We start from the raw sequence: 12,500 nt of genomic DNA, 5'->3' as shown, positions 1-12,500 counted from the left end.
TGAATCATGCCACGGCAACTTAAACATTCCTTCATTACTGTCTTAGCTAATCTCCTCATTCTATAATCCAAAAGCTATTCCGTAGGGATGAAATTACAGTATCCACACCTGCATGCTTCAAAAACTCATGCTGAAATGATCAACAACTTAGCAAATTGACCCTTGGGAATTATGACAGGATGTTTAGTGTCATAGTCTAAGTTAGAAAACTCAAGACGACCCTTAATTCTTAATAATCTTTTATCATCTAGAAAGGGGTCAAGATTTCTTAATTTAGACCATTGAAGAATAGCCTTGTTACTAAAAGTGCCTTTATTTCTACAGAAAACACTTCTCTTTGGATGCAGTAAATCAACTTCAATTTAGCAAAATCAATCTCTTCAGTAATGAGAGGGCCCTCCACTTTATTTTGACTAATTTTACAATTTCTGATAAATCTTAAGACATAAGCTGTAACTCTTAACACCTTGCTTAATTTACTGAATCGATCTAAATCTATCAAAGGGTTTTTTGGCACTCCTTGTACTTGAGACAGGCAACAGTGCTTTCTGTGCTTATTTCTTCTTTATCTTTAACAACTGTGTTACCTTCCCTTTCCTGGTATAGGGTGTCTTTTGTTTAACATACTAGGCCCATAGAACCACATAGTACTATCCACAAGATTGTCCGCCAAAAGACCCCACCCCGTGTTATCAGGTCAGCTGGATTGTCCTTACTTCCACAATGTTGCCAGCAACTTGGAGGTGTTAACTCTCTGATTTCCTTTACCCGATTAGCTACAAATATGTCCTTCTTACTAGCATCTCCTTGAATCCATGACAAAGCAATGGTAGAATCTGTCCAACACCTAACTCTAACACTGTTATCTAGGTTAAGGGCGTTCTTCACAAAGTTGACTAATCTTGAACACAAAAGAGATCCCATGAGTTCTAACCTCGGCAATGTAATTGTCTTTATGGGTGCAACTCTTGACTTAGAGGATACTAATGACACCTTATATGAGCTGTTCTCCACAGGTACTCGCAGGTCACACAAGCCCCATAGCCCTTTTCAGAAGCATCGCCAAACCCATGTAGCTCCATATGACTAAGCTTCTCCCAGGCCTTTTGTGGAAAATAACATCTATCTATCTGAAAATTCTTAAAATGTTGACTACTAAGAAGCCATTTCTGAAACTTAAGCTTCAACTCTGATGGCATTTCTTGATCCCAAAGTCAAGACCCAGTTTTGCCAAGAGTTTCCTGAAAAAGTATCTTGCCGTACATAACATATGGACTAATTAATCCTAAAGGGTCAAAAATCTAGCTATCACACTAAGGATGCTTCGCTTAGTAGAGACTACTTCTACAACAGAATCTGAGGTTATGCCATCAAAGGAGAACTGTCCTGTGCGTTACACCAATAAAACCACTTAAGGCCTAATACAGTATTACATCCATCAGAATTTATAAAGGGTACCTTGTCATATAACTGAGAAGTAATCAGCAAACTATTTGACACAAGCTTTGTAAGGTCCATACTAGCATCAGCAAAATGCTACAGGCTTCACAAAATTTATCAGCTGCTTTCTACAGCAAAATCCGCACCACTCAACCAATTGTCTGTATACATGTTAGCCTTCAAATCTTGCACTACACTAGTGGGGGGATACTTATCCAAATGGATGTTTGATAGTGGCATTTAACAGAAATGGGCTCGCTGTGTTACCAAAGGGTACACGTGTGAATCTCATGTGCCGTATTGTACCATCGTCTCTTGGCCACAAAATCTATGAACATCTCTGTCTTTCTCTTGTACACTAATTTGCAGAAATGCCTTTCTTATTTATCAGCTGTTAACAGCAATGGGCCAAACGACGAAAGCGAATGAGCACCTCAACCAAGTCAGGATTGAGTGATGGGCCTGAGGACAAACAGTCATTCAATGATACACCATTGTAACAAGAGGCAGAGGCATCAAACACAGGCCTTATCTTAGTACTTGAACTGCTTAACTTCACTACTGGACGATGAGGCATATAGTACACTGGATCACACCTGAAATTTTTCCCGTCTTGGTACCTCTTCTATCATGTGATCAGACTCATAACTATCAAACACTTTTTGATACTCTTTCTTAAGCTCCTTATTTGTTCTAACTTAACCATTAGCTTACTTAACCTTTTATGGCTATGACTTCATTATTCAAAAGTTTTTCTTTAGCAGAATCATCCTTCCATGGCAGTGCAACCTCATAGCGACCATTCACAAACTTCACGGTACTCTCAAATTCTTTGAAAACTTTAGTCTCACTATAACTTTCAACAAGTTCCCTAGGCTTAACCCCTACAGTTTTCCAGATCCCAAAACTTACACAAATCTGAATCTGAAACAGAGGAGATACACAATAATTGTGGTACAGAATACGTACAAGTGCGAGTGGTTTCATACAGCCTGCCACTCAAGACATAACCAAAGACAGACTTCATGGCTACAACATGGTTAATTTGGAAGGCATCTACAGGAGAAATCAGTGTCCAGTAGAAATCTAGACCAATCAGTATATCAATCTCAATGGGAGAATCATGGTGGTAATCATCAGCTAATGCAACATGAGAAAAAGAGTTAAGCACACTGAATATGGTACAAGGCCTAACCAAGGCTGACATATTCTGGGAATCTCCGCAGCAATGATAGGTACCAATTTCTTGTCGGAGTCCCACAACTTTAACTCATAAACATTTCTGTGTTCATTTTTTCCACTACTATGACCCCCAAAACTAGAGTATGGCATAGGTGCACTAGTGATCCACTGTGGTTTACACTTCTTTACAAATTTGCTACTAACATATGATCTGTCTGCACCATTATCAAACATTACCTGAGCAGTGACAACAGTACCATCACTACCACTCACTTGAACTTTGGCTGTCTGTAAAATGGTACAGTTACCACCTTGCCCTGTCAGAAGTGCCACATCACCAGGCTTGTCACTGCCAACAGCACCTACCTTTGCTTCACTTTCTTCCTTCTTTAGGTTAATTTCCAGCCTACACACACATTAAGGTAGAGTGGGCACCGTTACACTTTGTACACCTTGTACGAGCTTTACACTCTCTTGACATCTGTCCACTCTTCAAACACTTGAAACATAGGCCTAAACTTCTAATTTTTTCACCTCGCTCTTTTCCACTCAATTCTAGAACACCAAAACAGTTTTCTGATTTTGTGTTTCTTGCCACAGAAACTGCACATAGTGTTTTCTTGCTTGGACGAAGCATGAGAAGGGCTGCGGCTGAGTACACCTTGTCTTTAGAACTCTTACTTTCAATTTTCTTTTCCTCACTACTACTCTTTCCCTTAAAGGCTTCAGACCTTTCTAATCTTGAAATTTCCTTGTCTAAGAATGTCAATAACCAATCTAAATCACTTTCATGTCCATCACCATCCCTGGCCCACTCTAGCCGCAGTTCACTGGGCAAACGAGAGAGGATGATAGGTGTAAGAAACACTTCACACTGTTTACCAGTGACGCCTAGCGCCTCCAAACTGCGGATATGTATTAGAATGTCATCTCGTAATTTCCACAGCTGTGCTACACCCTTTGGTCCGCTGACATTAATGTTGACCTGACCAGTTAACAATGCCTGACATGAGCAAAAATAATCCTTCTGGCTTGTAGTAGCGTTCCTTCAGTAAATTGCAAGCAACTGGGTAATTAGCTGGTATGGGCTAGTCCCTTTACTACATTCTTGGCATCTCCCTCCAGCAAAGACAGCAAATAGGTGAACTTACTGATCACTGGAAGGTCTGTGCATCGATGTGGGAAGTATATTGATCCCAGAAGGACTGCCACTGGGTCACTTCACCACTAAACTTTGGCAGTTCCAGCTTGGGTAACTTGACGTTGGTGACATCTGATTCTTGAGATGAAGACTGACCACTTACAGAACCAGGACCCGCTGCTGCTGCTGCTGCTGCTAACTTCCTTATCTGGTCTTCAGCTTGTATCCTAGGCTGCACACTTTTTGTTCTAAACTCATGGGCTTCATCCAAAAGTTGTTCTAGTTCTTCTTCAGCTACATCAATTTCTATTGCTTCTTGGACTTCATCCAACTTAGCTAGTCTTTGGTCGTATTCCTTGATGGCGTACTCAAATTGACTAATGGTTGTGGTGGAGGACTCCAGAAGGTCACTCAGAACCTTGGAAGCTCTTGTCACCCACCCTCGACATGTCATCCTTGTCCTCTTTAACTTCTCCATTATCTTCCCTGCACAACTTACTTATCTTTTCTTAGAGGGAGTGTTCACAGGGTCTGGGCACCAAAAGTGGGGGTTTCTTTAAGCCCACATCGTGCAGGAAGGTAAATGAATTGAGGAGAGCGCCTGGCTCAAGGAAACACCATGTTTGTGTTGTGAACTCTAATTTTATTAAAACAACTTAACTCTTAAGTAAACATAATAACAGGTACATTGTGCAAAATTAGTTGCTAAATTCATACTCATAAATGTGTTGACTAGTAAATACCAAATACTAAATTACTTGTACTTCAATATACACTTCAAGTAAGAAAAACAGGATGAACACTTAATAAACAAAAACAGAAGAAAAAACATTGGAACCTGAGTGTATGAAAGAAAATGGCAGTGTTATTTCAGGTATACTAAGAAAACTTCTCTCAAGTAAATATGCAGAAAACCACCTTTCTAAATTCAAACATAACAGACGGTTGGAAGCAACCGGTGGCAAATGAGAATTTTCATTTACACTTCACTGGATGATCAATATCATTAACTTCAACACTGTAACAATATTATCTGGACCTATGCTTTCGACAAATCATTATCAAAGGAAATCCCGTATGTTCTGATTCAACCAGGATGAAAATTTGATAAACGTGATAATAAATTTTAACAGTAATATTGGTAAAAGTATATAGCTATATACTTTTGTCATGTTGATGTTCAATATACATTGATGAACACTGATGTTCAATATACATTGATGAACACTATCAAATGTAACGCTTAGCGAGCTTCCTCAGCTGATTGGCCCACCAGGTCTCAAATCGGGAAAGGGGCTCATCAATCACAGACACTGCACAGCTATCTAAGGCGCCACCCTATACAGCAATCATGGCGTACATAAAACATACTTTCTATACAAATGATTCAAATTTATCGTGTAACGGATAAGAACTTCAGCAAACAGGAATGGTCGCTCTTCACTTGAGGTTCACCGTCTTGTCGTCAACAGATTCAACCTTTTAACAATAGTAATGACAGTTTATTAAAAGTGAACCTTCATATTGAGTGACAAGTGATCCAAGACAACTGGTGTTTAATGTACTTTCATTTTATGTTAATGATTTGTTTACTTGTATACATGAGAGGACGTGCCAATGATTTATGTAATATTTTTATTCTGCATTATCTCGGCAATTATTGACTACAGTCTGCTTAAGAGCCACACACCTCTGACTACAGAGCGTCCTTAGGGAAACAATATGGCTTAATTTCTTAACATCAAAGCCATTTGCAATCCAGAAACCTACCTTTAATCCTTTCACACTTCACCAAGAATGGCACAGAAGGGAATGTATTTAGGCATAAAGCCAAGCACTGGGACCCATAGGATCATTCAGGGGTAACATTTTTTTTTTTTACTTTTCCTAGAATACTATTTCATCAAGTATATTTCAATGAATAAGTACAGTAAATACATCTTGAACTCATCACGGCATCAAGCGTCTTGGAAGTTGTCAAGAACACTATAATTTACTCACGTCTCCAATTACTTATTTTTCGGGATGTGTTCAATTTTATTTACCTCTGGAAAGTCTCATCGACTTGTACTATTTACTGGTAACATAAACAACCTACAATTTAGAGAGTTCTTTCACGAAAATATTAACGGTCCTTACACTACAGTTTTTAGTTCCTACACCACAATCTGAAATTACCTACAATCTAATCTAGTTCTCACTCTACAATTTGGATAGTTCTTTTTCACTACAACCTGGATGGTCCCCTCACAAAGACAAAACTGTATTAAACACTAATTTCCTCCCACTGCAGCATTCAACTTACCACACGTCTCCATATCACACAAATCCGGTATGCAAATGCGTCAAAAATTAACACAACGTTATTCCCGGCTGACGACTCTCAGCTTAACTGAATCACTTGTCCCTAATTGAAAACCAAATGGTATAACGATAACTATAAACACTTATTCTTATGCAACTTCCACTTCCGGGGTGTAATAGTTCACACACACATACATGCATTTAAATGCTATTTCATAAGTGGCAACTGAAATGCCTATGCTTGCTTACTAACTCAACATTTCTATACTGTACAAAGGCTTCCTTCTGAACCTATAAAAATGACGTAGTGTCGATCCACATTGCCCCATTATTTTAAAGAAACTGCGATGCAATTCGTTTATAAGATACTCACCAGCATCAGCCTGAAGAGAGGCGTTCACCCGAGTAAGGTCAAGTTCTGGAAGTAACAAAAATAATATTAGCAAGGGATTATGTTACTCAATGAGTCTAATAAATCTGGAAAGAATGACATCATTGACAAGAACAAAAAGAAAGTAATGAATACTGAGAGTGATAACGGTAATTGTTTATAAAGGTTATTGTATCTTGGAGTCATTCATAATTCTATGAATCATACGAGAATACGATAGGCCACAAATACACAACCACTTACTATAGCTTCAACTTTCCTTCAAGAATATCAGAACAAGACAAGAAACTGCAGGGGAGCAGTTTCCACAGTTATTGGCGGTGGGCCAGCCTTTTACTAAAACGCGTGACTGCAAGGCAGCAGCAGCTGTCCTTTTAGTCGCCTTTTACAACACGCAGGACCTACGTTGGTAGTACTCTTACATCCCTAACACAGGGTCAAGTCGAGACAAAACAAACTGAATTCTCGTAAATGTATCTCGTGAGCTACAAGTTTCCATCGAGTCTGTTCCTCGCATATTTGTTCTTCCACGGTTTTCTTCCCTGGGTGCGGCCAGCTTCCACCGACAAAACTGCTCCAAGAGGTTTCCATTAACCCAAAAACGGCAATTATGATGCGGATCATTGTCGGGACATATGACGTTTAACCTATCTCATAAGCTCTTTCAGTGTGGAACTTCTGCGATCGTCTTTAGTGTTAACTCGTTTCTATGCAAATATTTCCCTTCCTTTGAAGTAACAATATTCGAGTTCTTGTGTTATGCAGATATTCAAAATTTATTTGCCTTCCTTCCACGCGAATATATCAGAATGATTACGTGACGTACAACTCGCTTTGCAGAGCGTCAACACAATCATTCTGCTGAGGTGTCATGATGTCTTACCGACAGTATGGAGTCCTTCATCAGCTTAGTGCAAAACGTTGGCCACTTTCTTACCGGCATTACTGAAGCTGGTGCTCGGAAGATCAAGAGAAGTTGTAATTTTACTAGAATAATAATAAAAAGCTAGCACACTTTGATAACTATCTGAGAACTCAAATGTATTACAATGCTCTCCCATTATACCTACAAAAAAAAGTCGGGTTTTAAAGAGACAATGCTTAAAAAAATTTTATCCATGAATAAATGAAAATGAAAAACTATAGGAGCTCAATTTACTAATGACGATGATGGAAAAGCTTAATGCAAACATATATGGCCACACAGTCTACAAGAAAACCCGGATGACTTCAAAATGTTTACATTTCACATTAGTAATAAATTTCAGAGCACTTTCTCTGTTTCCCAAAGTAAAATAAAAAACCTTAGCAAGGGATAAAAATCTGAGTGACAGATTCAAAATTTATTTCTTTCGCATCAAAACTGAGGAACTGCAAAAGTTATTCTTATACCGTACAGAAACCACTTACCGAAAAGTAAATCATGAAGAAAAGAGAACAAAATTACTTTAATGAAAGCAAAAGGTAGTATGCAATATCTAAATTTGCATGCAATGCAGAGCCTGATATCACGTCTAGGCGATAGAGTTTAGCCGAAGAACGCGAGTCTTCCTAGAGTCCCCGGGAAGCTCGAAGCAATTCAATTCTCAAGCTCTTATAGTACTACTGTAATGCTAAGGCGAACCCGATTCCCTGGCTAAAAGGGAATCGTGTTCACGATCAATCATAATTTACACTAAATATTCTTCGTAGGACGTTATGGTTATCCCTTTTCTATATTTCAATACAGAACTTTCGTTATTATAGTTGTTGTCTGTAAAATTAGTCCGTGATACTCGTTTTCCGAAGATTCAGTTTCCATGCAACAATTTCATGGATTCAAAAGGAAGCAATCTTGGTGTGAGGAACCGTAGACCACTGCTTTATGTTTTATAACATGTCTTAACTACAGTTCATACATAATGCCTTACAAAATTATAAATGGCTTATTTTTAGTAGTTTACCTTTAACATTTAATCTTTACCTGTGTGTGTTTCTTTCCTAGTTTCTTACATATGAGCATTCGTGTCCCTGAAAGCTTTCTTAAGCCCCTTCCACACGAGGGGCGAATGCACGGCAGGCAGACACTGTTGCCAATTTTGTGGGTGGATGGCGATCACGAGTGTGGTCAGAGTCATAGGTTCGCCTGCTTGTGCCTGCAGCCTGCCTTGGACTGTTTGATCTGGTAACAGTATTTAAAAGCGAGAGAATTACGGGCAAATCCGAGTGCCCGTCATGTCTTTCCCCCTCGCGTGGAAGGGGCTTTAGCATAAATTGCCTTTCTGACTTGCTCTGTATGAATGCTACGTTAAAAAATAAAAATCTTAAAAAAATAAGCTTAAATGCAAATCAGAATTCCTTTAGAGGTCCTACGAATTGTAAGTCATTTTCCAAACTATCTCGCTGAAAAAATCTGAGCAAAGATCCATGGGAGGGAAAAAATCATTTGGTCCCCCTGGCCTAGTTAATCCCCGTGAGTCCGTGTTCGGTCAAACCATAGGCCCACCCTAATGCTGTAAGCCATATGGCGTATGTGGTGATACAAAGGTAAATAATGAATCCTGTCAATAGAGAGAGAGAGAGAGGAGAGAGAGAGAGAGAGAGAGAGAGAGAGAGAGAGAGAGAGAGTCGGCTGTATACGCAGTGGATCAAAATGCGCCTCAATATTTATAAGTTTACCACATACCACATATAGGTCTTTGGTGTTTTCGTAAAGAACTGTCCATTCCTATATAATAAAGCAGACGCGCGGACGCAGCCAACAAGCAACCTGTGCATTTCATACACCTCATTTTCACGGTTTCTTTCTGGCCTTTGCTGGAACCAGAATTTAGCTGCTACAGGCATTTCAACTGCAACTGCAATTTCCAAGCACTAGAGAAGCTATGGTTGAGCTTAACTGCTCTTGGGGTGAAACTATTCTCATTTGGTTGGCTTCTGGCAGATGATATTCTAAAGGTCAGTTTGTGCAGGTGCCTGTGCCTCTGTTTTCGGATGTGTTGACAGCGTCATTTAACACCAAATGAACTTTGCCGTTTTAAATAAGCTCGCGTAGGAGGACCTCGCTATTTTCCGCTAGTCCATTTCCAAGTCACTCGCCTCGTTTTATTCGCTCAGCAACTTGTCGCGAATCTCAAAAGCATGAAATGCTTAACTTCGTAATCATCAATAAGAGAGACAGAGAGAGATTATCTGGCCTTGATTATAATTGTGGAAAAAAGTATATCTTAGTTTAACCAGGCTACTGAGCTGATTAACAGGATTGGGTATTTTTACGTGGCTAGGAACCAATTGGTTACCTAGCAACTGGACCTACAGCTTATTGTGGGATCCAAACCACACCATATCGAGAAATGAACTTCTAATCACCAGAAACAAATTCCTCTGGTTCCACGTTGGCAAAGCAGAAATCGATCTCGGGACTACCGAATCGGTAGGCGAGCAAGTAAACCACTCGTCCAACGAGGAACTATAATTGCGGAGAAAGGGGACAATGTTGGTGGCTGTGCGTATACAAATGAAGTATAGAAAATATAAACATATCTATTTACTTTTTGCATATGACACAATGGACCGACATTAAAAAGGGATGAGACTACCTTGCCACAAAAACGTTTTACTCTTCACGTTTATGTCTGGATTTGGTTTTCTACTCAATAGTGTTGACTGTTATTATCGATACTCACAGATAAGATGCTGATCATGACATTACTAATGAGTTAAGTCATGAAAACACGAAAATACTCATAAGGATCTAAGGATCTATCGAAAGAGATCAAACAGATTTGATCGCAGATGATCACAGTACATATATACTAAAAACACTGGAAAATCCTCTCTGCCGAAGATATTATATGTATATATTATATATATATATATATATATATATATATATATATATATATATATATATATAATATATATTTGTAGTCTCTTGGGCAATTAATTAGACGGGATTTCATACGAGATTTCACGGTACAAATAAAAATGAAAGACCTGCAATAATGAACATTTTCTTGAGCTTTTAAAATAAACGTCCATATCCTACCAAGAAGAAATGACATAAGAAAATATGTCCAACCTCATGGTAAGGACTCTCTTGAAATATCAAAATCAATTTGGGGCATGTAGTATACACTTTAATTTTTGCTTATTTTACACAACTTTTTATATTCAGTTGTCACGATAATATATTTAGATGTTCCATGAACAATTCGCACACTAAGAGGATCATAAATTCGGACTACAAGTCCTAAAGGAATTACGCTGTATTTACCGCCCACCCCCACCCCACCCCCCAAAAAAAGGGGGGACACAGTTAATGTTGCAGCGGATCTTGTCATAATTGCATGGCGCAGGAAAACCTAATGAATGTCTATCTCATCATGCGTCGAGCTCGACAAGATCAGAGGAGCCTATCATATATAAATACTGATGCGCTGCTCCTTTCTTTTTCCCCTGGTAATTACGAGAGTCCATGTAATGCCAACAGACATTTTCACGAGACAATTCCCTTTCGCCCTCCATCGCAGTCGCACATGAAGATACAAACACGTAGAAATATAATAGATTTACCTTTCACATAAAAGGAAATGACATCCTCTAAAGCTTTCAAATATGCAAATTCTGACGGCGACCGAGATAACAAAGCACTGTCCGAGAGGATTACGAGAATCCATGGAATTCAGTCCTTGCTCTCGCGAACAGTTGAACGCGTCCATACACCTCGAACCGACCCCGTTCTATGGCATCAACGCAACGTGACGGGGAAAAACTGATTTTTATGGGCAGATTTTGGAGCCTTGTGCAATAATTTGAGCTCCGTATACGTAACGTTATGATCCAAAATCAAAACTAACTATGATGACTCGAGGGCAGCGATGAAACTCGTAAGTTAATCAATTGTAAATGGACTTATGTCTATTCAAATAGGTTTTATTTCCTCCTGTAAAAAAAAAAAAAAAAAAAAAAAAAAAAAAAAAAAACAAAAAAAAAAAAAAAAAAAAAAAAAAAAAAAGTTCCGTTCTCTGATACCTCCATTTTCTTCAGTGACCTAGTTTGATTTGAGCAGCTTCCACAACCAAACCTTTCATTGTTTTACACACAAAATACACACAAACAAGGTGCGTGTGAGTGTGTGTATGCATATATATGTGTGTATTATAAGAACTTCAGTTAAACATTTCCTTAATGAGGTCTCAAATTATAGGTTGACCAGAACGGAATAACGCTTTCCTAACAATCTGCTGACCCACCCCATTTTTTGGTCCACAGACGATGCCAAAAAGAAAATATTCATCAGTTTTTCTGATCCGAAAGAGGTTATTATTTTTATTTTTATTTTTGCTCCTACTTATTGTTGCTGTTATTACAATATCAAAATAAAACTTCTGTTAAAGTATTCCACCAAGATGGTATATGATTCGATAAAAGAAAAAAGTTTAGCGATTATAGATTTTTCGTACACGTGTTCAACGATCACGTGTAGCTACACAAATTTCTTGTGAAATTAATGATAACGCGCAATGTGCCAAAGATGGGCTGTTCAGAGAAGACACCAGGACGGGAATCATAATGAAGTTGTGGCTGATTACCAGCACTTTTCGGTCAGTGACATAAGCCAGCTACAAAAAAGGCAAACCCGCAGCCTACTTGACATACCAGATCAAACTAGTTTGCTATACACACTTCCTTAATAATATCAGAATACGACAAAGGATGAATTGCCGTTAATTGAGAGCCCTTCATTTCATGCCAAATCAATTAGGCGCTCTTAAACAGAGAGGAAATAATCAGTATTCATGGGTATAGGAAGGGGAAATAAAAAACCAATGTGATGGGATGAAGATATGGAAGTATGAAGCGATGAGGTAGTAACGACTCAAGTTACAAAAGATGATTTTAAGTGCAAACGCTTGACGGAGTCATGCACACGTATTCTACTCAAGAGGAGAGAGAGAGAGAGAGAGAGAGAGAGAGAGAGAGAGAGAGAGAGAGAGAGGCAAGTATTAAAAATAGATGTCATGCTCAGGAGACTGAGTTGGTCACTTGGGAAGTGTACGG

At 38.8% G+C, this 12,500-nt stretch overlaps 1 protein-coding gene across 1 annotated transcript; it reads right to left on the bottom strand.

The window, feature by feature from the left end:
- Positions 1-2,154: 2,154 nt before the first annotated feature.
- LOC135219976 (uncharacterized) lies at positions 2,155-4,241 on the bottom strand. The gene is made up of 4 exons (XM_064257237.1): positions 3,781-4,241; positions 3,123-3,668; positions 2,680-3,028; positions 2,155-2,364 (listed from the first exon to the last, which is right to left on the bottom strand). Exons 1-4 carry the CDS (start codon positions 4,239-4,241, stop codon positions 2,155-2,157), a joined length of 1,566 nt encoding a protein of 521 aa, XP_064113307.1.
- Between the last annotated feature and the right edge of the window lie 8,259 nt (positions 4,242-12,500).

This window comes from Macrobrachium nipponense, chromosome 20, assembly GCF_015104395.2.
Source record: "Macrobrachium nipponense isolate FS-2020 chromosome 20, ASM1510439v2, whole genome shotgun sequence".
In the NCBI taxonomy this organism is placed as follows: Eukaryota; Metazoa; Arthropoda; class Malacostraca; order Decapoda; family Palaemonidae; genus Macrobrachium; species Macrobrachium nipponense.
The sequence above is the reverse complement of the archived record's forward strand: the minus strand, read 5'-3'. Positions and strand labels throughout refer to the sequence as shown.